This window comes from Cololabis saira, chromosome 10 (assembly GCF_033807715.1).
Source record: "Cololabis saira isolate AMF1-May2022 chromosome 10, fColSai1.1, whole genome shotgun sequence".
Lineage (NCBI taxonomy): Eukaryota > Metazoa > Chordata > Actinopteri > Beloniformes > Belonidae > Cololabis > Cololabis saira.
Window position 1 is genome coordinate 21,161,569 of NC_084596.1, and position 25,735 is coordinate 21,187,303.

Here is a 25,735-nt window from a genome sequence, read left to right on the forward strand (position 1 = left end):
AATGTTTTATTATAGTTTATTGTGATAGCATTTTAATTTTTTCCTTTTTTTACGTTTTATTTTTTCCAAAGAACAAACACAGCAAATAATGTCGGGGAGGAGGAGAAGCAGGAAGAAGAGGGAAGAGCGACAGAGGAGGGCCACATAGGTAATCCATAGATAGATAGATAATAGATGTGTCACGTTTGGTTTGATCCTCCACCCATAACCCCTCTGGGTCCGCACACACACGCACCCACACACACATACATACAATACATGTTGCTTTACAAAGGATAATCATCAGAATAAGTTTAATAACTGCTTGAATATATCTAGGAATTTAAAAAATAATAAAACTAAAATGATAGAAGAACACACTGCCAAGGAAAACGACTTCACTTGCACTGCTGTGAAACCCAAAACAGTTGTACAGTTAGGCTGGAGAGGAAACACAGCTTGGTTAGATAGACAGGATTACACATATGCATCATCTACTCGTGCACACATGTGCTGTATGCAGGCTGGATGTGTATGCACGCATGGAGGGGATGGAAAAAGAGAAAGAGAGAGGGGGAGATAAAAAAAAAAAAGAAAGAATTTCAAATGCCCCGATTTCCAACAATCCAAACTAGGCCTCTTTCTAAGACATGTCCTTCAGTGTGCGTCTATGCATGTGTTATGCATTGTTGGCGAGCTAGTCAGTGGTAAAATGCCTGGTCAAGGGTCATTCACTTTTTTTTTTTCGCAGCTGTCCAAATCTCTCAGGGGGTCGGAGTTAAGGCAGACAGCTGATTTCAGGATTTCAGGTTAGACTAAAGTGGTGTAGCTGATGTGTTCCCCCCCCGCCCCGATTGCCCATTAATAAAACACAGATAAGCACATTAATTTGGCATTAACAGTATGTACAGAGCTATCGTGACCGCACAGTCTGAGGAAGATTGGGGATGAGAGAAAAAGGGGTGAACAATAAGTAACAAAAGCAGCAAAATGCAGCCATAGGAATAAAATGGTGCGTATTACATTGGATCTTGAAGCAAAATGAAAACAAAAAGACATTGCAGCAGCCACTGATCAAGCCTTAAACAATACACATTATATCTGCCAGCTAATTCATGGTGAAGTCTTAGCTTGTTTAAAAGAGAAAAGCCCTGACATTTTCAGGTGGAGTCTGTTTCCCATCAGGGACTTCGAATGCCTCTGCTCCGTCCTGTTAATAGCCTGTTACCATTTATATTTGTCATTTAAAAGAAAAGGCTCCTCCAACCTTAATGCAACAGGGGGGGTGGAGTTCCTTTGGGTTTAAATGAGAATCATTAAAAATGCTAAAAAGCTGAAGGACCAGAGCAGCGTCTTTTTCCATTTCCTGGTGAAGACATAACTAGATCACAACGACAAAGCCGTTTTTATCTTAAACATCCAAAAAGAGTTACAGAAAACTAAAGAGCCATATATACACAGAACTGAGCCTGATAAATATGGTTTAGATTTAAAAAGAAAAAAAAAAAGAATGTTTTTATTTCCATTTCAATCTTTCCCAAATCTTACGACTTAACTTCATAATGCAGCTATCACTGTCAGGATTCTTGAACGTTTCAGCTTTCCTCTGTTGCTCCAGAAGGACTCATGTTCACACACCAGCTTGGTCTTTATTCTCTACCCAGGTGGTTTTAAAACACTCTTTAAGCCACAACCAGTTTTTAGTGTTCTTTAAATACAAATCATCCGCAAGTCAACAAAAAAAGGGCACAAAAACGGGAAGAGAACAAAGTAACATGACAAGAAAAAAAAGCGAGGAAAGGATGGACAAAAATGGCAACAATTTGACTTTTTTTTATGGACAAATAATACAGAGTGACTTGAATTTATCCCACACTGCACAAACTGACATCCTGGAATACCTTTATCGTCCCTATACACACAGGCACAGCACGAAAACTGACTCAGCATGTAGAAACACGTCCCGCTATCAGCACAGTCTTTAAAAACATGAACTGATGTGTGTATAGACACAACATAGTACCCGGTTTTTTTCCATACAGTCAGTCATTAAGAGAGTTTAATTTCTACCTCCAGTCCTACTGCTCTCTAGACAAAGTCAGCTCACATGACCAAAGATGGGTTTGTGTGATTTTGAGATTCTGAAATACATCATCCATTTCAGTTTAGAGAAAATGTATAAATTAAACTGCTGGGATAACACTAAATATTCCAGCAACGGTGTGGGTGTGTTTTAAATAAATAATAATAATAAAAAAAAAAAAAGTTTAAAATCTCATTATCTATAGAAAACAAAAAAGTGGACACTTCTAAATTGATTAAATGTACAGGTGAAGCTGATTTTGTCTTTATAAGATTGTAGGAAGTCAGATTGACTCATGAGGATCCTCAAGAGACTCAGGACACGAGGATAGATGGATGAAAGAATGAAGCGGTAGAAAGAGGTTAAACCATTAGTGGGCCGGGACAATTCTGTAGAAACGCAAAGGAGGGTAGGAGAAGAAAGGGTAGGACCGGAGGAAGAGGGGTAAGAGGAGGAAGAGGAGGAGGAGGTGTGTTTTGGGGCTTCAGCAGCAGCCCCCCCCAGCCTGGTGGCCTCCCTGGCTACTGGACAGTGTGGAGTTGGTGGTAGGATGCTGAGGTCCAATCTTAATACCGTTAGCCTGCAAGGAAACACACACACAACATTCAAATAAATGAGAGCATGAGATCCCAGCTGATCAGAAGAAAAGGTTTCTATCATAGCAGTCGGAGGGCAAGTTTTATTTATTTATTTATTTATTTATTTATTTAGTGACATTACTTAATATTCTTCATTATATTCTCACATTTCATATAGACATTCTGAATTTTCTTTATTGTAACCATTTCTTTATAAATCTTTGATGTGGAGAAAACATAGCAAAGCAGCAAGTAACTAAATTAATTGCCTTGACATCTTAATGAGACAACCAATAATTACTAATCACAAGTAATAGTTTATCATTGGTTAATCACCATTGTGCAGATGCAAACCTTTGCCGTCGAGTCCCTACTTAATAAGGTCCGTTTCCTTTTATTTGTTTTGCCTCTACAGGCTTATTATAGCAGTTTTCAGCACAGAACATGGTCAATCATAGCCAGAAAAGTGCATAGAAATGGCAGTTTTGGTTCTAGTGTCACTGATTCATTGATAAAAGGGTAAAAGGAGCTTACAGCCACCAACGATTTATTATAGTAGATATGAATAGGTTGTGAAAGTGGCCATACTATGCCTTTCCATGGCTGATCTCCAATATTTTTATCATGAATGATCTTAGATGTGACGGAAGGCTCAGAGGATTATGTGTATTGCTTTATTCCTACGCAAAAAACAGTGTGGTTGTACACTGAAGGCAGCGTCCTCAAGATCTCTTCTAGAAGGTGGATCTGCTACAACCTCCTGCCAACCATTTACCTGTTTTGTTTAAAATGGTACATAGGTCTGTTCTATGAAGAAGCTACACAGGAAAATGTTATCATTATGAACTACAGGGAGAAAAAAAATGACATAACCCAAAATGTTCTACGGTAGTAGGTCATAAACCTTTCATGTACTTCAGAATTTGTGGTGGTGTAATTCAAAGGATATGTTAAAAATTCTGTGTTAATAAAGTGTTTTTGTTGCATAAAGAACTTTGAGTCTATTGCTTAATTAGTGAGGGTAAGTGTGGACTTTTCCCATTTGTTTTTCCTACAGATTACACTATTTCTGTAATAAAAGTCTAAAAATGACTCTAGACAATTACGCATACAAAAATGTACAATTATAATCACAGACTGAAAAGAATAACTGTGTTATTGCTTTCATGGAAAGATTAACCGTGCGCCGTGCTTGCATGGCTTGCTATTAGATCACAACACAGGAGAAGCAACAGGTGCTGCTGCGCTGCACAAAGGCAAAGGAAACACCAGCAGCAGCACTCAAGGACACCGGGAGAAGAGAGAAAAGCACATATAAAAGAGGAGAAACAGAGAGGGAGTCAGGCAGGTGGGTGGTAGGGAGACACTTTCATCTCTCCGCGCTGTAGAGCTCACTTTCCCTCTGCGTTTCATCATTTCTCTCTCTCTCTAGCTTGTAGTACACACTCAGCCTCGCTCTGTATATATTTATCTCTCCCTCTCAGAGTAACTCCCTCTCCTACACTCGGTAGCAGTAGTGCCTCTGGGAACTGCTGTATGCCTTTAAATCACATTTATTGAGCTAAGGCCATGTGTGTGAGTGAGTATGTGTTTTCTCATAGTGGCTGCCAACATTTCTGGTGGGGCTTCCCTTTCTTTCTCTAAGCCAGTCAGCTGATGTGGTTTGGCTGGCTGGCTTGCCTTCGCTTCGTCTTACTGTTACTAATAAAAACACTAGCTGGCTGGCTGGCTCTCCTCGGTGCTGTCTGCCGAATGCCTGTACTTGCTGGATAAAAAAAAAAAAGGGCCACATTTGCTCCAAACCAGATGTGGACGCAGCCAGTGGATTCACACACGGCTCTGTTTATTGACGACATCAGCTCGCCGTATGCTCAGATGTGTTCACACGTGTTGGTGCAAATTCTGGCCCAAATTCGGGAACCACTTGTATGCGAGGATCAAGACGTGATTTATGTTGGGAGATTACGCGGGGATGGAGGCAATATACTGGGCTCACCAGTCTGCAAAGTGTCTGAATAAGCCGTGGCACTTATTTGCTTTAAAGCAAGCAAGTCAAATGAAGGAGAGAAAACAGTTTGTTTGAACTGCACAAGACATTTCTGTTTCCTTTAAATGGCTACAATCACTGAAGTCTTAACAATGCTATATGCTTGACATTAAAACCAAACATTTACATGATTCCTTTTGAAGGAAAGTGCTACTACAAAGAGGTACAAAGTTGCGTGTGGTGATGTAATCAGTTCTCATTCAGCTGCGGCGGCAGATGTTTGAGGGCTGCACATCAGCTCAGTCAGATGGCCCCTTTAATCCCTGAGCGTACAAGTTAGCAATCTCTTACCAGGTTTGTTAGGGGATTTATGTGCACGTAGTTACCCAGTTCGACACCATTTTGTGAATGAAGGGTGAGTGGAGGCTCGTCCAGTATGCCTGGCAAAACCCGCCTCTTTTTATGAGGTTGTTGTACAGACTTAGAGACAGCCGGGATAACCTGATGCTGCTCTGCCAGTTTTGTTTGTTGTTTTTTTCCCCAGCCATATAGACTTGTATGATCGTTGCACACGTTATGTGGTGAAAACATAATTATTGTTTGTTTTTTTTGTAGTTCAGACTGTCACAGCACCTAGTCACCTTCCTTCTGAAACATGCTCCTGTCAATCAAGCCCTCTTTGCTCCACCTTATAAAGGAGATGGGAACAACCCAAAAAGCTAAATATCAAGGCTTTAATTACTCCTGGCTACAGCTATTGAAGTGTCTGCACTGATTAACGATTTTGTCTCCCAGTAGATACACCTATTGCACCTGCAGCTAGTTACAACCATTCAGTGGAAGAAAAGAAGGGACAGTTTGGGCTAACTCTCAAGATTTGTTGACATTTTGCTCAATGAATCTGATTAAATCAATTTTGCACAATAATTTGCAAACAGGTTGAAGTGAAAGAGCGTTGAGTTGGGTTCGGAAAATACGTGTCCCCCTGCGCAAGTGCAGTCCCTCAGTTTTCAGGGACGTGTAAATCAAGGTGGAGTCTGCTTCTGGAATTGGGCATTTTAATGTCGTGGCGGTCCGTCTAAAACTTGTTGACAGGCGAGACCTCTGGACCTTCCCGTCTTGATAGCCGTTTCACTAAGAAGATAGAAATTTGGCTGACTGGATCAGAAACTTACCAACTGGCTGGATAAGCAGCTTACAGGCCGACTGACTGGCTGAGTGTTTGTTTTTTTGCAGAATGACTGAGACCTTGTGGGATGTGAGGAATTTATGAGCTGGAAAGTTGCCAAGACAGAGTGAGACAGAAAGAGAGAGAGCTGAAGAGTGAAGGGAGTGTGACTGGAAAATAGAGTGGAGGAAAGGAGGAACGCAGGGAGTTTTGCTTGGCTGGAGTCAAAGGAAGTAGAGAGACGGGTATTTTCATCCCTCTTTTTGAGGCTACAGGGAGCATGGCAAACCACACACACACACACAGCTTGAAAACCACATTTAGGGGAAAGAGGGCAGGGAAAACGAGAACAAAGGCTGGAAGAAGTAGAGAGGCCAGAAAGAGGAAAAAAACAAAACAAAACAAAAAAACAAGAGGTTCAGAGTGGAAGAGGAAGAAAAAATGAGGGTAAGGTGTGTCTCACCTCATTGTTGATATCAAACACTCCCTCCTGGATCTTCTCATAGATCCCCTTCGCTGTGTTGATGAAAGCCTGAGTAAGACGGGAAGTGAGACACAGAAAGGACATTTGATTCATATTTCCAAGCTGACTCTTATAAATGAACCTTCACATCTCTTATGAACATTTCTTCACAAATAAGTCTCACATCTTTAGGAGGGGAAAACAAATAAATCAGTGTACATTTCAGGAATGCAAACAGAGTTGGGCTTTCAGCTATCTTACTTTCCTTTTCCCATCATGGCTCTCTGCGAGGACGAATAAAAGGTTCCAGTCAAGAGTGTGAAAATCCTTTTACACAGTCTTAAAACTTAAACTACCACGTTTGGGTTTATTTGCTGTCACAATATAGACAGAAAGTGTGAATTGCTTGGTCGTATATTCCCCTCAGGTGTGCCAACTGCAGAGGCTAAAAAGACAAGCAGGCTGGCTGCTGAACAGCAAAGCATTCCCAAGTTATGTCAGTGGCGGAGAAAAACAAAAAACCAACACCCTGCAGACAACAATAACACTCAGGCATTGTGAAATGGATATGCGTATGTGAATATGTTTGGATTTTATTAGCACCTGAGACGTGCAGGGTTTCATTTGAACATACCGTACTTTGTATAAAACCACAGGATGTTTTTTTAAGAGTTTACCAGATCTGGCTCAATGACGGCTGAGATGAAACCCAAACCCGAACATCAACAGTCCTTCTCGCACGGCGAAGTGCGGGTTGCCAGATTATTGGTGAGGAATTACTAGGTTTGCAAATTAATTACAAACAGTCCATTAATCACTGTTTTTTAAAGATGCATGGCTAAATTCTCCCTAAAAAAAAACGAAAGGAGTGGTGAACCACACCTCAAGTCTCTATGACAAACTAGATTTAAAGCCCCCTAATCATCCAGCTGACTCACAAAGAAAAGTGATTCACCAGCAGTTCACCGATGTAGAACATGCTTTTAAAGTGCGGCTCTCTGCAGGCTTCAGGAGGTTAAAGAACTTCTTCAAATTCTTTAATGAACACAATTCGAGATCTTTCTGATGCCCTTAGAAGTTTAGATGATACGACTGTAAACCTTGTTAGAGGATGCAGTCGCGCTTTCGACCAGATCAAAAACAGGATGTGAGAAGGATAAATAGAGACTACACGCAATCTGTCTTCTCCCTCCCGCAAACGCCCAAACATCACTGTCAGGATCAAAGATGATTAAATAAAGAGGACTAAAGCTCCCCGAGCGACTGGCCTCCGACTACCGTATCGATGCAGTCTCCCACCATTTGTCCGGGAAGGAGCTTAATTAAAGAGCAACAACTGGTATGAACTACAGCACCGACAATCCCAGACTTACATCTGTGGAGGAACAATGCAGCCGGGCAGGCTCATTTCAGACCACACACACTAGTAACAGCATGCAAGAAGAAGCTTTCTCAGGCCAAAAAAAGTACGTTCAGGAACTGAAAATATGTCCTGAACTCCTATCTGACACCCAGTCGGAAATAGACTGAGCCCAAGGGCGCTCCCTTGTGTATTCTGTCCCGTTCACTGCTGTCCTCCTTCCTTCCTTTTACACATACTTGCAACCTCCTTCCATTCAAATCTATGCTTTCATTCTTTCCTTGGGTTTAAGTAATAGAGTATCGGATATGTGTTGTTAGGAAAAATGAGAGGACCTAAAAGGGAAAGACAGAAAACTGAGAAAATGAGTGAGTGGAGGGGAGAAAGGTTAAGTAACTGTTAGAGAGGCGCAGAAGACGGAGGGGGAGAAAACTGATGGAAAGAGCAGACGGGAGAAAACCAGTAGGAGATGACAGCAGAATAAAGAAAGGAGAAGGGAAAAACATTGAATTAGGAACACAAAATAAATTGAATAGTAGTAAGAGAGCAGAAAAAGACAACGGAGGAGAAAACACAAGAGAAAAAAAAGAACGTGCCAAAAGAGTGAGAATGGAGAGATGAGACGATGAAAACATGCTTACAGAATCCCTCCATCTGTCTCTAAGGACCATCCCATCAGCCCTAGTGTCCACCCACAGACCCTGACGACAAACCCTGCACACTGATTGGCTGCTGGATGTCGCTGAGAGGAGGTGGGGTGGAGGTTATGAATATGTATGAACTTTAACTGGTTGATATAGTGCTAGAGAGAAGAAGGGAGATGATGGGGGGAGGAAGGAACTGGGGGAGGAAGAAATGAATGGAATAGAGCAGGACGACACAAATGAGCAGAGGGCGGAAGACACAGCGGAGGGGGGGGTGAAGGAGAAGAGGTAAAGAGCAAATGATGGACGTCGAGGGATGAGGAGGGATAGAGCGAAAAGAGATGAAGGGAAGAGAGGAGAGGAGGGGTATCAGGAGGATTCAGAGGACACTAATGAGACAAATTAATCATACCACACACACACACACTCACACACACACACCTCCCCCCTCATCTTAACCCCAGAGAGCTCGGCTATACAGTGGTGTAGCTGAGAATTTTAGCATGATATAGGCCAGGAAAGAGGAAGGAGGGGGAAATCTACGTTCTCACATACACATTACTCACACAGATAAGGAATTGAGTGAGAGTGTGGCTCTGGCTAGCATGCTGTGCGATGTAGGATGGGATTATTTATGTGATTGGATAAGTGAGAAAGAGCTCCCAGAGGAGCACCCCGCACATTCATTGCAACAACACCAGGGGTGTGTCACACTGAGGGGCGGAGCCTGGCACTCGCTGTACCAACTGCGGTTCATGATGCTAATATGGAGGTGATACGGTCGGGCTCCAGCCGGCTCCGGCATGCAGACGCACGGCACAAATGGAAAAGTCCTCTCAGTGGAAACAGAGAAATTTAGACTTCAAATACACCAAAAATGTGTAATACGCAAGGCAGAATACTCAATACCATAGACTTCGACAGCAAATACATTAAGTGCATTTGATTTTATTTTTTTTAAATAATTTCTGCCAATTATTTGTATTTTGATAAAACAAATAATCCATGAAGACGAACGTAGAGGGTAAGAAGTCCTGTGATATTCCAGGAATACTTGTATCTCCTTGACCTGGATGTTTTACGCATGAGAGGTGCAATCTGGGGCCAACCACTATGTTTACATGCAGTTTTATTGAGTCACAGCTGTCGTTGTAGCTCAAATAGGCCATTTTAGCTGGACTCCTTTCTTTGTCCCAATATGCATTTTGGGGGCGGTTTAACTGATCAAAGTATGTCAACCTCCACCACGATAGGGGGTGCTATGCCTGCATCCACCTTGTGTTATCGGCCTTTCCCAGTTGACCTGTGGTGCCTTACACCAAAACAACGGATACATCTTTGGTTTATCCAGCAGAACCAAATGAGAACAATAACTCTCTTCTTCAGAGAGTTATTGAAGACATTTATTCAGGCCAGTTTCAGGCCGGCTGGACGTTTGCAAGCGAGATCAGCGGAGCTCCAACTGCATCATCTTGGCAACTCCGACTGTGAGAAGCTTTGTTTAATTTGACATTAATCGGACATTTGACATCCATTGAAAAATGATTTTGGTAGGACTAATGTAGTAATTTATTCTTTTCATCATGTAAGTGCACTGAAAGTTACACACAAAAGGATGCTGATGATTAGCAGGCGTGGTGTTCAGCGTTGTCATCCTCTTCATCACACCACTATGATTTACCAAAACAACCTCAACTACTCTTCCGAAGGGCAGTTGTACAATTATTATGTAATCACACAGGCGTAATACCCCGTATAGCTCAAAATATAAATCAGACTTGACAGTCAATGAATCCACTTCAACAGCTTGCTAAAGACAAACCACCAAATCAGCCTCCAGAGGGTTCAGTGATTAAACACACTTCCTGATATAAATCAATCCATTTATAATAGGCCTGCCGTTAAGTCTTTCTGTGTCTGGATCCCGTTTCAGAGCCCTAAGGTCAGCCACACAAACAGCACATGGTACTGTGAAAGAGCAGATAACTGGTGTAAAATCGTGGTGTGACTGCAGACTTGTTTGTCTGGGGGAAAGCTGTTAAGGGTTAGCGTTGACCTGCAGGAAGTAGCATATATTTTACAAAGACAAGTGGCGTTTACAGCATCCTGGAACCCTGGTTTGGGTAAGCCGGCAACCTTAGACAAGTCATTAAGGTTAGACATCACAGAATGCTTTTGGGTATCTTTATATGCGATTACCTCTTCTACATTAGAGGCGGTCTTGGCTGAGGTCTCCATGAATATGAGGTTGTGTTCTCTGGCAAAAGCTTCACCTTCCTCTTTCTTCACTTCTCTCCTCAATTCGAGGTCACTAAAACACACACAAAGACACACACGGTCATTGTGATACACTTTAAAAGAGATGTCTGACCTTCGATCAAGGAGCTTCTCCTCTGAGGTGCGTATTTTATTTTTGAACAGAGTAATATCTCCATGTAAATTTTATACTGATGGCAATCTGCAACCCCCCACCCCCAAATATAACATGATTATGTAACCTCAAGTATGGCGTGAGCTGTACTTTTACCAAGTGATGTGTGTTGGGGAAGTGAACTTCCTCATTTAAAGCTGATGATCTTATTTACCACAGTAAAAACAGCATTGCTGCGTTACGTAATCTCAGGTACACAAAAAAGCAGAAGTGAAGTCCTCATTTGAATTTGAGCACAATTACAGATAGAAACACTAAACAAAACAAAAAACAAGAAAAAAGTGGAACATTGATTATAGTGTAAAATTAGGACTGGGGTGGAAAAATAGCTAAATAAAAACATTACCTCTTGTTACCAATAAGCATGATGACCATATTGGAGTTGGAATGTTGGCGGGCGTCCTCTAACCAGGTCGTCAAATGGTTGAAAGTGTCCCTTCTGTTGAAACACACACACAGATTTTTGGCTGAAGTCTGATTCCACTTTGAAACTGAAAACATTACAGATGCACCATCTGCTGTCATAGAATCACCCACGCTAATATAAGATGTTAAGAGATTTTACTTTCCCTTGAAAATTGTTGAGTAACACGTGCACCATTTCCTCTTGCAGTTTATGCAACCATTTATATAAGAAAAAAAAAAAAAGAAACTTCATCTCATCTTCCTGTGCAAGTCTGAAGAGAAAAATACACTTAGTGCTCTGTGGTTTTGGATGCATTGACCTCAAAATCTATTCATGTTTGCAGTTTATGGATAAAGATAAAGCTTCAGCTCTTCATGTCCTGCAAGAATCTGAAAAAAGAAAAAGTGAACATTGGGGAAATGTTCAGAAACTGCATCAGGAGTTAAATAGGTGCATCAATAAAAAATGAAAAAATTCAGGTGGCTCTCCGGGGACCGGAAAGAAGACACAGTGAACGTCAACTTACTGCTGGTTTCTCTGCATCATAATTTGCTGGTGTAGATTGAGAAAAAAGCAGCACAAAAATTAAATAAAGTGATCTTGAAGGATTGCGTAAGAGAGCAAATGTGTTTCTTTCAACTAGTCCTTCTCTTTGGATGACGTTTAATGACCACATGCTTCCTTTAGCACTGCCACAACTTTCCTATTTATTGTTCTAAATAAATTATTTAAATGGCCACTGGATAAACTGCCATCAAATACTGTTGATTCATTCACCAACTTCAATCCCTTTGGCAATGAACAACTATTAAATCAATCCTCAATAGGGGGACATTTTCTTTATTTTGGCCTAGAACAAATTGTTTTTGAACAAAAACCTGTGAAACTAAGGAAATGTTTATGAGTCTCACTTGCCATTTACCAGGATGAAAATGACAAACGTACACAACAGGTAAGTTGGTAAATGATCTGGAATGTGAGCTTGTTATTCGCAGGACACTGTTGTTGACATTCCTTTCTTGCAGTATTACAACATATAATCAACTCATGTACATCTACAAAGAGTCAAGATGAAACTAAAACTTAAGGACTCTGTCGATCTACAGTCAGACATTAACTATTGTAATTTAAAATCCTATTTAAATGAAACACCAATAACTAAAAACACAGCTTAGTATCAGAGCCCTTCCAAAAAGTCTTTCATGTAGCTTGTTTTACATCTTAAGATAAGCAGCTCCAGATGTTTGCTCGCTAAACATGATCAAGTTAAGGAGTATGTGCAAGTTCAAACGCGTTTGCAATAACAGCAAGGCAAAAAAAGCAAAAAACCTGAACACTGAAGTAGATTTGAAACAGCAGAGACCACAACCAATGAGCTGTAAAATAAGGACTTTGGAAAATAACTGGTGCCTGCACTACTATGCTTGCAGTTTGTTTTTTTTTTAAATGTTGGCTGAAATGTGTTTGTGCTCACAAAATTAACAACTCAAAATTTTCACTGAAATGTTTCCTTTCTTAAAGCCTTTTCTTCTTGCAGATTTATAAGACAATCTAGTCAAACAGAAGCTATTTTAGGCAACTTGACAAAGTCAAGTTAGTTTCTATATGTATTAATGGATTAATTTTTAATAATTCACAAGTCACAATATGCTCACATCTTCCACATGGAGCCTGCTGCTGCAGGGGTGTTTGTAAGATAACATGCTGAACTTTGAGTAATGCCATTCTCACAGCATCCCTGAAGGCATGTTGAGCGTGCAGACAGGGTGGGTTACCTTGTGATGTCATAGACTAGCAGTGCTCCTGCTGCTCCTCTGTAGTAAGACCTGGTGATGGATCGGAAAGACTCCTGGCCGGCCTGGAGAGACACAAACATATAGTAGTAAGTAAACATTGAAAATAGATGGAACATATGCAGAAATGTAGTATTTTGGGTTTTTTAACAGTGCAGACTGTCCTACGGCCCCACAGGCCAGATATCTCAGTCATACGATGCATCATCCAGCTAGTCTGTTTATCTGAGTCCTCTTCAAAACACTCCTGATTCCTGAGCTGAATCCAGCTCCAGGATTTCACTCAACTGTGGAGAAGACGTCACACAGCCTGTAACTGGATATAACAGAGTTGTTGCTTTCAGTCTCTATCCATCTTTCACAGAGTCCCTTCTTTCACTCTGCTTGAATCTGAAACTTCCCAGTCTCTCTATTAATATAATCAACAAAGAAGGTCACATTAGATGTGGTGCTGCAGTGAGGATTATAGTTATGCTTTTGTTTACCGATTATAGTTGCTGCCTCCTCAATGCTTGATACATGGTGTATGCGTTCTCCTTACTTTCCCAGTCACATAATTTTTTTGTTTAATCTGATTGAAGAACCTGATCCCAAATGAAATTGAAATGTTTTTCTGGTAAAAACAAATCTGTCTTTCATGTTTTTAAATTCTATAGTAGTTTGCACCTTGTTGTAAACTCTGCATTTAAATCCATGAAGGCGTCTCCTGCTTTTATATTTCCTCAATGAAAAACATACTCGCTATAGAGGATTCTTAACTTTTGTTTTCTTCACCAAGGAAAGGCTTCTGTGAGCTTCCACTTTAGTTACTTTCTTTCATTTGATGTTATTGACCTCACGAGTGCCCTCTTCTTTTTGAGAATGTATTAAACTGTGTATTTGGTCACATATAAGGGTTTTCCCTTATCTCACATATTTACATTGCATCTTTAAGGCGAATGATCGTCTCCCTTACTTGCAGATCATACAAAGGCCCTTGTTGTCCAAATACTTGTGGACCCAACTGAAGCTAACAGGTAACCGAATGATCTGGATCCAGAGCATCCGGTCACCTCGTACCTTATTCAGCTATGAATCACTGGACCTCCCCTCTTTATGTCATTGCTTTCCCTGTCCAGCGTTCTTACCACCCCCAAACACAATGTCTATTCATTCCCGGTCTCTCTGCAATGTACGTTAACAATGTTGCCTGTGTTCGTCCAGCCCAGAGTACAAAACAAGACGGCACTCTATCCAAGCAGCTGCGAACCCTGCACTACTCTGACCTCATCTGAAAAACCAGACAGTCAGACAGACATGCAGGCAGCAACACAGTAAGGCAATGAATCATTCAGAAAGTAAGAGGACCAGACACCCAATTTGTCACCCCGAAATCTTGACTACTGGTCAATGAAGCAGTCAGAGTATTAGCTGGTCACTTAGCAAACCGACAAGTTAGGCAACTCAGCCAGAGAACACTTCAGATTTTAAGTCCAATAAACTCTATGATGTTCGCAACTTATTCAGTCAGTGAAATAAACTCCATGTTAGCAAGTCACTGAAGATTCAGACAAGGGTCAACTGGCCACCAACACCATTAGCGAATAAATGATAAATAAGGGTGAAAGAGCAGGAACGCTGTGTTGGTCTGCCATCTGGCCGAAAGGCCCGTGTGCAGAAACAAACACCCACACCCACTCACGCTTATTTACATGGCAAGTGCAGCTCAAACAATGATCTAAATGGTTTCTCGGTTGGTTGCTGTTTGACATTTGTGTGTGATTGCACAAATACCATAATGACACAGTCAAGTCTGTCTGGATTTTATTTTGACCACACTTAGCTGGACACCTGCACAACCAGGTGAATATAATCAGCTTCATGGTGGGAGGAAATGGATCAGTGTGAGACCTGAGAACCGGTGCTTATGTCGCCGGCCTTCTACCCTTGCTGCTCCTTTCAAAGCAGGTATCTTCCATGGAGCTCTAACTCCACCTGCTGGCAGAGAGCGTTACTGCATCGACGGGCGAATGGGAACACAACCATAAAATTATTTTTATGTAACTGTCCCAAGTGGTTCAGGAACTTTGAGGATGAGCTCATGGCAAAGAATATTTCTGGATCAAATTTGGTGGCACTACCATGTACAGACAGGTGATCAATGAAAGACTTGATTCCTCCCATGAAGGAACACAGCAGCCCGGTCATGGTGCAGGCTGCTTTTTGCTGATGTAGTTTGGGTTTCCCAAGGAAGGAAAGGTAAATGCATCTCGTGGTTTCTGAGCAATTACATTTGGGTTGAAGGGTCTCAAAACAGTTTCAAAAGGGGGGTAAGAATAAAAAGGGATACTACACGTACACACACATACAGTAATATATATATATATATATATATATATATATATATATATATATATATATATATTATATGAAATAAAAAAATAAAAAAAATAAATATATATATATATACATACACACGCGTATATTATATACATACGCACGTGTGTAAAAGGAAAAAAAAAATGTATAGATTGTTTACCGTATCCCAGATCTGCAATTTGATCTGTTTGCCATCTATAGTGATCATCCTTGCGCCGAACTCAACACCTGGAAACACAAAATAAAGAAGAATTAAGAAAGAAAAAAAGATGTTTAATTAGGCAGTGGCTTAATCAAAATGTCCTGCTCTTGAAAAAACTGACACATGATGAGCATTTTCACCTGAGCCTGAAATGAGAATATCAACAAATGGGAAATTAAAGAAAATGAGAAAAAAATAAACACTGTTAAGTCTTAATTCCTTTGACAGTACATATTGATGACACTGGATATAGTAACTTATATAACTGCTTCATCTAATATACACTCATTATGAAACTGAGATCTTATCAACAACTAGATATTAAGAGGACTTTGCTTTTTAAAGTTTTGCTGATATCGCATGTCTGTTGTCGGACAGTCCTGGGCGTAGTCTGCTTCCACCTGACACATTGAAAGCCATACGGTCTGCTCAGAGCACCAGTTGCCCCTAAGTTGATTTATTTTTCAAAAAAAAAAATATGGGAGCTCTTAATTGGAAAGGAAACAAAGACAATTGACATGAAAAACTAAACCCGATATCATCTGCTCACGAGATTGCACTGACATCATCGCAGTGTCAGATATAGACGTGTATTAGTCCGGAAAGTCATCTCATTTTCTAAAAAGGTGGGTACATTTCAATTCAATAACTGTTTTCACATAACACCAGCCTGTAAAAAGAATGTAGCCTAGCCATTAAAACTAAGAGTGTGTTGAATGTTTATTTTGATCCATTTCCCTGTCCAAAGAAAGAACAGGGTGACCGTGGCATGGATTCCCTTTGCAACTGGATGAGCCTACGAGCAGCCAGAGCAAACACAGTGGTGAGGTGAACAGACTCCTCGACAGAGTCGCTGCCTGCTCGATAAACTTTGCGGCTTAGCCAGCCCTTGATAAACTGAATAGGACTAAATGGGGATTGTGTGGCTTAGAGGAGTAGGTACCATAGATGTAATAACAGGTCTTAAACTCATATGAAGTAACTGTTATTAGGTGTAAATGTAAATTAGAGTTGTTGTTTTTTTACTTTAATAATTGAGGTAATGTTTTCACTCATCTGTTCAGCTGTTCTTGTAGACTGAATATTAAATGGTTAACTTAAAGCTGCCATCAACCAAGACATACGAACTAGTTAAAAACTACACATGCTTTTAGACATGCCTGCAATATTAGTGAGATTTTAAAACTAAACTGTTTTAATTAGTAAAAGTATTCATTAACAATGTGAGAAGTTAAATTCCATCTGAATATAAAAATCATCTCTTCTTTGTCACTTCAGACTTGAAGTTACCAAAATGAATAACATTGTAAATTTTCACGGTGACCTCACAAAAATGCACCTTCACTATTTTCTTTTTTTTTTTTTTTTTAAATAAACGCAATAAATCATTTTTTATTCATTTGGTTCTTTTGTTTTTCTTTTTTTTTTTACTGGGGTAAATTTCCAAAACAACTCCTTGCCTCGTGAGTTTCTGTGCTGTGGTTTTCATTTGATTGTGATTTAATTTGTCTAAATGTCAGCAGTACATTGGTGAACGCCTTCAGCATGTTGGAACAAGCAAGATTTTGCATTTTCTTTGCTGAAGAACCAACACCTTTCCAACATAACTGTTTGTGTAATTAGCAGCTACTAAATTATGAAGACTGTGTATGACATTCGAAGTATTATAATTATTCTGCTGTTGGAGAAGGAGACTCTTGACTTCTTACCAATGGTGAGGTCGTGAACTGGCTGAAACCTCTTGTCTGTGAACTGTAGTAATAGACATGACTTTCCCACACCTGGAAAGAAGAGGGAAAAATGCACATTAAAGTAGGCTATAATGCAGCAAAGCAGCAGTAAACTCCAGCAAGCTACAACAAAATAAAACACATAAAAAGAATTAATGAATCCCATGAACAAGCTCTGAATTCATAAACACTGTAGTAACACTGTTGGCTCATGACACTGCTCTGCAGGGAGTTACATACAACAGGAATTAATGTCTCATGAATACAACCCTTACATATTTAACAAGGAAGCACAGGCATTATCGGCCAGTTCAAATGACCCCAACAGGGAGCTTACATACCCCTGTCAGTCCCAGTTTACTAACCATAAACCCAGCTTCATTACCCCCAAAGAGCACTAATGCTGTAACTAAATGCATTACTTTGCATGTGACTTCAGCTCTGAATGTTATAACCAGTCAGCAATCAACAAACATTTAATGAGACAAAAAACATGAAATGCATCAAATACATGAAGGTTATTCATTTCAAAGCAAAAAGATAACATTGGAATATTGGATTACTGAGTTAGATGGGTAATCTTTACAATTGGAAGTATTTTTAGTTATTGCAAGAGGAAATGCTGTGACACAAACATTAAGTTTGTTGAGTTGCAATTTGTGGGACACGCACTACAACCATTGCCTGTATAAGAACTGGACAAACAAGCTGTGACATCACTCAAAAGAGAGACACTGAAGCCTGTTTATTTCAAATGTTGCTACCGAAACAACATCTGACACAAGTGCTGCCACAGCTGAAACACGGACCTTCACATTCAAGAAAACAAAATATATTGTTATGGAATACTGTTTTGAAAATCTTTGTTTTCACCAATGCAGTTTAACCAAATATAAAATAAGAGTCGGTGTGCATCAAGTTTATTTAGATGTTGGCAGGAGAGAAGAACAGCAGCTTTAAGGGATGGAGTGAACAAAAAAAAGATGCTAAGGAGGGAGAGGGACACACACAGTGATGATCCTCTGCGGTTTTCAAGGCTCACCACTGTCGGACACTGTTGTTGCTAGGTAGGGATTGTATAATAATAATAATAATTATAATAATAATAATAATAAGGGATGGAGGGCTCTAGACGAGGGAAGGTATATATGGGGTGCAGATATTAGTCTGTACCATTTACACACCGTATCAGCCGCCTGGCCCAACAAATGCCTCACTTATGGCAGGAAGAGAAGTGCATAAGTTCCATCAAATCTAACATTTGGATATAATTTGAGTTCAGATTGAGCACAGCAAGTGGAAGACAGGTCTGAACATCCATCTGATGAGATGCCAAGGAAAACTCCTGGAATCTAACTCAGGTACAGCTGAGAACATAAAACGGCACAGCAAAAACAAAAGAGACGAATCTTGAGAATTTTCTCAAACACAGCTTTCATCTAAGAGATAATTAGAGCATCTATTGGCTGGTTAGCTTCCATTGTACATTTCAGATCAACGCGACCAGGTGCCAAGTTCAAACACCACTAAGAAGTTGGGTTTTTCCATGTTAAAAATAAATCTGTTTCAATTTCGTATGAAGGAATTTTTGATTGTTTTTAATAAGCATTGCCTGACTCTCTAGGTCTCCCATCCTTACTTTTGGCAAAAACCAGCCAAAATAACCTCAGACTCCTGTTCCGGTTGTCTCTTGTGAAAACTGTGTTTTTCTTTCTGCCACTATGTCACAAGCTACCATGGACATCATGCAGAAGGTGACTAAATGACTAAAGAAAGTAATGACTGAAGAGAAAATGAAAGAGGGACCAAGTAGGAATTGATGTTATAGGAATGAAGTTAAACAACAGCTATCAAAAGCATCTTTTGGGGGGCGGGCCTTCTAGGAAGAGTGCACAGTAACAAAGTAAATGTACTTAAGTAATCTTTTCTAATTATCTGCACTTTATTTGCTCCACTACATTTGAAAAACAAATATTGTACTTTTGACTCCTCCACATTGCTCGAAACGTTTCCACTGTAGTCAGGTGACACATTTTCTGTGAAGTTTGTGTAAGTGATGTTGCAGTACCTGCAGACTGCTTCTCTTGGGTAAGAACAGAGAAAATGTCACTTAGATCAGATAATGTTAGTGGTGGTGTGCGTCAGCATGACAGCTACATCGATGGCCATATCTAAAGATCATGCCGGAGGTTTTGGTAGTGGTAAAAAAAAACAAAAAAACTATTGTTTCAAATGTTTCCTCCATTTACTGCCCACAAACCTCATGAAAATTAAGATGGGAAACAAAACAAACAAACAAAAAAAAAATAATAATCACAACCCGAGAAAGGATGTTACGGTATGAACCTCAATATTTAACTCCTGGTGGACTTTTTTTTTTTTTTAAATAAATCTGTCTCTTTTTACCATAACCCACAGCAGTTAGAAGCCATAATGTCAAAGATGGGATATCCAGGCTTAAACCTTGCATTTTAGGCCTTTGTTGTAAACTTATCCAACTAATGCACATATACTATGCATCTGGCAAAGGAAAGTATAAATCACAGCTTTGTTTTTCACACAAGAACACGCAGTTAATGTGATTTTATGGTTTCTGAAAGCTGACTTTAACTGTTGTCATAGCAACACGGCATTCATAACAGAGGCCCTTAAAAACTGTCTAAATAAATATTTAGACATAAATCCTACTTGAGTTATGCAAATATACTGTTTTAATCATGTTTTTAAGAGAAGAGGTTGGGCTGATGAACACATAAGAAAAAAAATAGATGCTCTGTTTGAATTAGTAGTAATAAAATTCTTAAAAACAAAGCTGGTGTAAAGTGCTATTTAGCTGGCTAAACATTTCAACATCCTCAATGAACATGCTAACATGCTTATAATAATTAAACAACAGAGGTTAATATTAGAGCAGAAACTGACACTAATCCAAAATAAGCTCTTTTACCGAGTAAAAAACATGAACTTGTGCCTCATAGTAAAAAAAGATTATTGAAAATGTTCTTGTTGAGGCATTAAGATTAGGAAATTATTAAAAGTAATCTAGGCTTTCCAATTAAACTAATGAATGCATCAAGAAGAGGGTCGTTGTGGCTGATGTGTTATCGGCATGTAAACGCAGTGTTTCTCTGCTCGTCTACAGCAGTAACCTGGAGCTCACCAAGGTCAGCAGACTGAACCGCTGCTGAGGAATCAAAGACAAAAATCCATCCATATGAACAACCCTCTGACATTAAATTATACAAAAGGTGTTTCAAGTACAAGAATATGACACGTTCTACAAGAACACAGTCTTCCAGGACCTTGAAAGCTGCGTCAACAATTAGCCCCTTCGTTTGAGTGAACGTATCTCACATATACACACAAACCTCAGTAAGCGTTTAAAATAAGTTGGAGGTGCTTTACGTTTTCTTTTTTAACTGTGTGTCAGAAACAAGTCATCACATCCCATGCTGTGCACAAATGAGACATTAGAAATTTTAGATGATAATTTCTTGAACTCGAGTCTTAAACTCTTGATAAAAACTAAGGATGCTTTATTTTAGTGATGGGACCAAACTCACTGGTCTCTGGAAATTCAGAAATCTCCGGGCAGCAATCCGACAGACTATTTTATGGAGGTTAAAAAAAAAAAAGAAAAAGAAAGAAAAAAAAAAAAAGAGGAAAAAGTGCACAGACTATAATTTTCTGGTCAGACTTGATTTGTCCTTTTGCCAATCAAATTTGTGGACAGCCTGGCAGGAGGCCACAAGTCCAACTGAAAACAGAATTTGCTTCTCTTTACCAGTAACTCTGTTAAATCAATAACTATACAAGTAAAATGTTTACATTTTCATGTCCCAGCTTCTGCTTTGCATTGTAAAATAAGTCTGTCCATGATGGTCAATGTATAATTATAATATATACTGTGAAGTAAAAAATAAATAAATAAAAAGGCATCAGGGCTCTCACCAATGTTATATGACCAGTGGAGTACTACAAGAATGCCAGGAAAGCCCAGGACGGACTGCCAACAACAAATCTACCGGTTTAGAAAGCATCAGTTACTAAATGAGAATCCTAGCAGATGGCTAGGAGCCATTCCCACAGATACACAACCTACCTAACCAATAGCAACTGATACAGAAGCGTCCAAGAGCTGCTATTCAAAACAACAAAGATGGCTGCAGAATAGCTATCAACATCTTGGATCATCCAAGTTTTTACTACAAAACCAACAATATTTACTGAAAGTCTTATTACACGGCACACCTTTTTGGATATCTTTTGTTGATGCGGTTGTTGATTAGGTTGGTTGGCTGGGGTTGCAGTTCCCAAAACCATCATTGATAACTACATTGGCAATTAACATATCTGGAACCATGTAGGTTCAATGCAAGTATTTCCCAAAACCATAATTCGGACAAGAGTGGTAACTTCCATAATACATTCCACCGTTGCAACGCAGTTGTTCCCTAAAACCATCATTCCAACAAACCTTTGCAAACACTGTTGTTAGGTTGTGTAGTTGGAAGAACAGATGTTGACCTGTGGTTAGAAACCTAGTTAATGGTGACTACGTCATCAATGCCAGAAGACGTAGCCGGTGGAAGGCAGTAAATGTGTGAGCAAGTCGACACCGCGTTAACACATGTAGTTATAATCCCACTGGCAGTCGTTGGTCCTGTGGCTGTGGGTGGAAAGGGTGCGCTGTGCCGAGGCAGCAGAAGGAGGCGAGGCTGGATGAGCTCCCAGACTGGGGCGGTTCTGGGGGCCCTGGAGAAAGTTGGACCGATGGCTACAACAGCCCTCCACATCACCCAGGACAAAGTGCCTGATGTTAAAGTTGAGAGGTCATTAGATGTCACTACATTCAGAGGATCCGGATGAGAGGTTGTTTCCTGACTCGCAACAGGTCTCCATGTGTAGGTGTAACGTACAGATCTAAATGAACAGATTGACTTAAATTATAACGTTTCTATGGGGAATGTTACCGTGAAGAAATAGCACATGGCAGACACCAATGATCACCATGGAAACCAGAAAGATTTCTGAATTAAACTTGTCCTCTCGTGTTTGACATATCATCTGCTTTGTCTCAACACATCAAATTTTATGTCAGAAGCAGACACCCCAAGCCTTTTAATCTGAGGACAGATTAAGAGAAAAAAAAAGGATGAACAAAAACACATGAATCTTCGATGGTCAGAAAGAAGTCAACATTAGAACCTGACAATATGGGGGTGGGGGGGGCAGTGCAGTATTCCCGGATAAAAAATAAAGTACAACTAGTATAACTATAAGTACAGAAAAAGGTAAAAAAAAAAAAGTGTAATCTCTGAACATATTTCCAGACATTTGTTTAAAAACAGAAGGTATGAAGTGTTTTCTTGGTGACATTATAAGCTGACACATTAACATGTACTTTTCACTATTAAGACTAGTTTAAATCACAAAAAGTCATATTCCAAGATCCAACAGTACATACAGATGAATATTACAGGTACAATTTTTGCTCTGAATTATTTGTGAATTTGATGTCTGTGTGTAATTTTGACTAAAATTACTATTTGATCTTTTTATTTCCATAACACTTTACATTTAGCATTGTGCCATCTGCAGCTTTGGATCCCATTATTTAAGGAATAAGAATTCAGTAAAGTCTCTCTTCTTTAGAAAGATGAATATTGTGGCGCCAGTTTGAGTTTATGATGTTCCATTTCTTTGTTCGTCATGAAACATTAAGAACTAGAAAAAATATAAAAATAAGAAGAAACAAATATTATTTGGGACTTATTGCAACAACTTTTCATCAATGCTGTGATAGGACTTTAGTTAAATGGTTTGTTTTGCTTTGCAATGACATTTTTTGTTGATTATGTTACGTCTATCAATAAAAACCTCTAAGTAGTAAACAAAACAGATAAAAGTCTATATATGTCTTCTGATTGTTGTCGAAAACAGATCCTAAAACAACTCATTATTCCAGTATGACAGTTTTTTTAATACGGATGAGACTTTGGTCTCTCTTTTCCCCCTCTCTTTCTCCTCCTTTTCTTCTATTCCACATGAGGAAAAACTACAATATATAAAATGATTTTAGATTTCTGGGCAAATAAATTGATATATCAATTAAAGATGTGGAACTCCATGGACATGGGGGGAAAAAAGCTACATTTCTTTCCCTGATATTGTATGATGAAAACTAATCATACTGGTATCTGAACTTTTTTTAAAAACTGTAATGTGAACTTGATCATTTTGTTGACGCATGCATGATGATTGCCCTAGTGACTTGAACTTTACTAAAAGTAATGCATCTATAGATGTACATGTGATCCAGTGAAGACCTTGTTTACAGCTGCCAGGGCTAGAAATAACTAAACAACACTGTGCTAAACATGAACCATGTTTTGCAATATCTCTGCAACCCAAGACAGTGATCATTTAACCATGTGACCACCTAAGTTTTGTTTACATGCACCATTTACTACACAGATAAACAGCATGACGTCTATAATTACATTTTTTCAACTATTTTCCATCCAAGTTAATATTAATCCAATTGGTTTGTTGTGAAACAAAAACACTTACCTGAACTATGATTTTACATTCATTACATTTACACTCACATAATGTCACCTTTGACATCTGTTTCTCTGCCTGTGTTTGATGCAGCAGGATTGGACGTGTACAAGCTGCCAGACTAAACCCCATATTGTACATTTCTGCCTATACTGTTCATTTCTGTTTATACATTTTATCTGTCATCTGTCATCCCACGTCACTTTTTGTAAAGATTCACATCCGGCACTATATCCTCATATTGTACATTTCTGTTTATCCCTGTTATACATTTTACTTTATTCTATCTCTCAGTTTATCTCCATATATATTTGTTTGCTTTTATATTTTTATTTTTTATCTTTATTTTTATTCTTACTGTATTGCACCAATCACCACAACAAATTCCTCGTGTGTGTTGACAAACTTGGAAATAAACCCCCTTTCTGTTTCTGATTTTGATTCTGATAACTGAGCAAGGCCCATCACAGTAAACACATGTTACCTACGTAGTCACTGGCTTTACACTGAGGTTGCAACACGATATAAAAAAAAATATAAAACAATAGCTCACAATAGCTTTGAAAAACAGAAATGCGGGGGTTTATACAGCAATCCTTATGTTAAATTTAATACCAATTTAATACCTTTTTCACTACCTTCAGATTTTTTTTTAAAAACTGTCACAACATTAAGATTTTGAACTATAGAACACTATACAGAACAGATTTATAGACTCATTGATGTTGACCAGATGTTTCACATTTATTTCACTTTGTGAATGACAATAAAATAGACTGCTTAAAATGTAAAAGGTAAAAAATAATACCAATTTAAAAAAAAATAATACCTCTGACAGTGAATTTAACACTTTTAATGGCCTTAAATTTGGCAATTTTCATTTATCACTTTTTAATACTTTTTAAAACCCTGCGGAAACACTGATGAAAGCTGCGTAGATGCATTAAGCGGTGAACAGAAAACATGGTGAGAAATCAGAGCCGGTATACGCCATTTCAGGGACTATTAAGGCTGATTTATGGTTCCGCGTTACACCAACGCAGAGCTTACGGCGTAAGGTACGCGGCGACGCGCACCCTACGCCGTAGGCTCTACGTCGGTGTAACGCGGAACCATAAATCAGGCTTTAGCTTGACGTGGATGGCCTGGTCCAGCAATAAAAGATGCGCTAAAATCGCCCCTGCAAACGACCATAGCTTTGCATCCAAAACGAGGAAATACGTGCTCTTATTTGCCTAATATGTCAGGGACCAGGGGGGTGGTAATTCTCCGTCGTGACAGCAGTTTCTCCAGTGTTTAGTGCAGGATCGGTGCCTGCTATGCCGCGTTCTATTTACCTCGGAAATCGGAACTGGGAATGGCAGCCATCTTGGAATGGTAACTCGGGGGTGGTGAAGCTTCTCCCACTTTCCCAGTAGGAAATCCCACTTCGAGGGGCGTTCCATTTGAAAATTCCGACTGGGAACTGGGAAATTCCGACTTCCGAGGACAAATGGAACGCGGCACTAGCCCCGGCTCCCCCCACCCAGGGCCCAACATCTGCAGCTGTCAACATCTGCCCCGCCAGGTACCAGGTACCAGGTGGGGGGTCTGCCAGCACAGGGGGCTCTTATTTATCCACCACTTTAATTTGCAACAGTAAGGGTTGTAATAAGGAGCCTGATCGGGGAGCTGTCACCCCCCCCCCCCCCCCCCCCCCCGCCTGCACCACGTCACTGCTCCGTCCAACACTGCGGAAATGCAGCGCTGCCTGGCGGCTAGCGGGTAGCAGCTTACCCGTGTCCCCGATGATGATGTATTTGAAGAGGTACGCGTACGCCATGGCGGCCTCGGCTTCGTGCAGTCACCTGGTCCTAACCGTTAACACCTTGGTTAAAAAGAAAACGCGGGCCGTGGAAGCTTGTGAAGAGGGTAGTCGGCGGCTCGCTAGCCTGTTTTTGTCGCCTCTCCGTCGGCGTCCAGGAAGGAACAATAAACAGCCAGAGCCCC

The 25,735-nt window shown here is 39.9% G+C and overlaps 1 protein-coding gene across 1 annotated transcript; it reads right to left on the reverse strand.

Annotated features, from left to right (window-relative positions):
- On the reverse strand, window positions 1-25,735 carry rab2a (RAB2A, member RAS oncogene family). The gene is made up of 8 exons (XM_061731997.1): window positions 25,523-25,735; window positions 17,162-17,233; window positions 15,411-15,478; window positions 12,875-12,957; window positions 11,040-11,132; window positions 10,462-10,573; window positions 6,259-6,327; window positions 1-2,642 (listed from the first exon to the last, which is right to left on the reverse strand). The coding sequence occupies exons 1-8, from the start codon at window positions 25,566-25,568 to the stop codon at window positions 2,547-2,549; spliced, it is 639 nt and encodes a 212-aa protein (XP_061587981.1). The 5' UTR covers window positions 25,569-25,735; the 3' UTR covers window positions 1-2,546.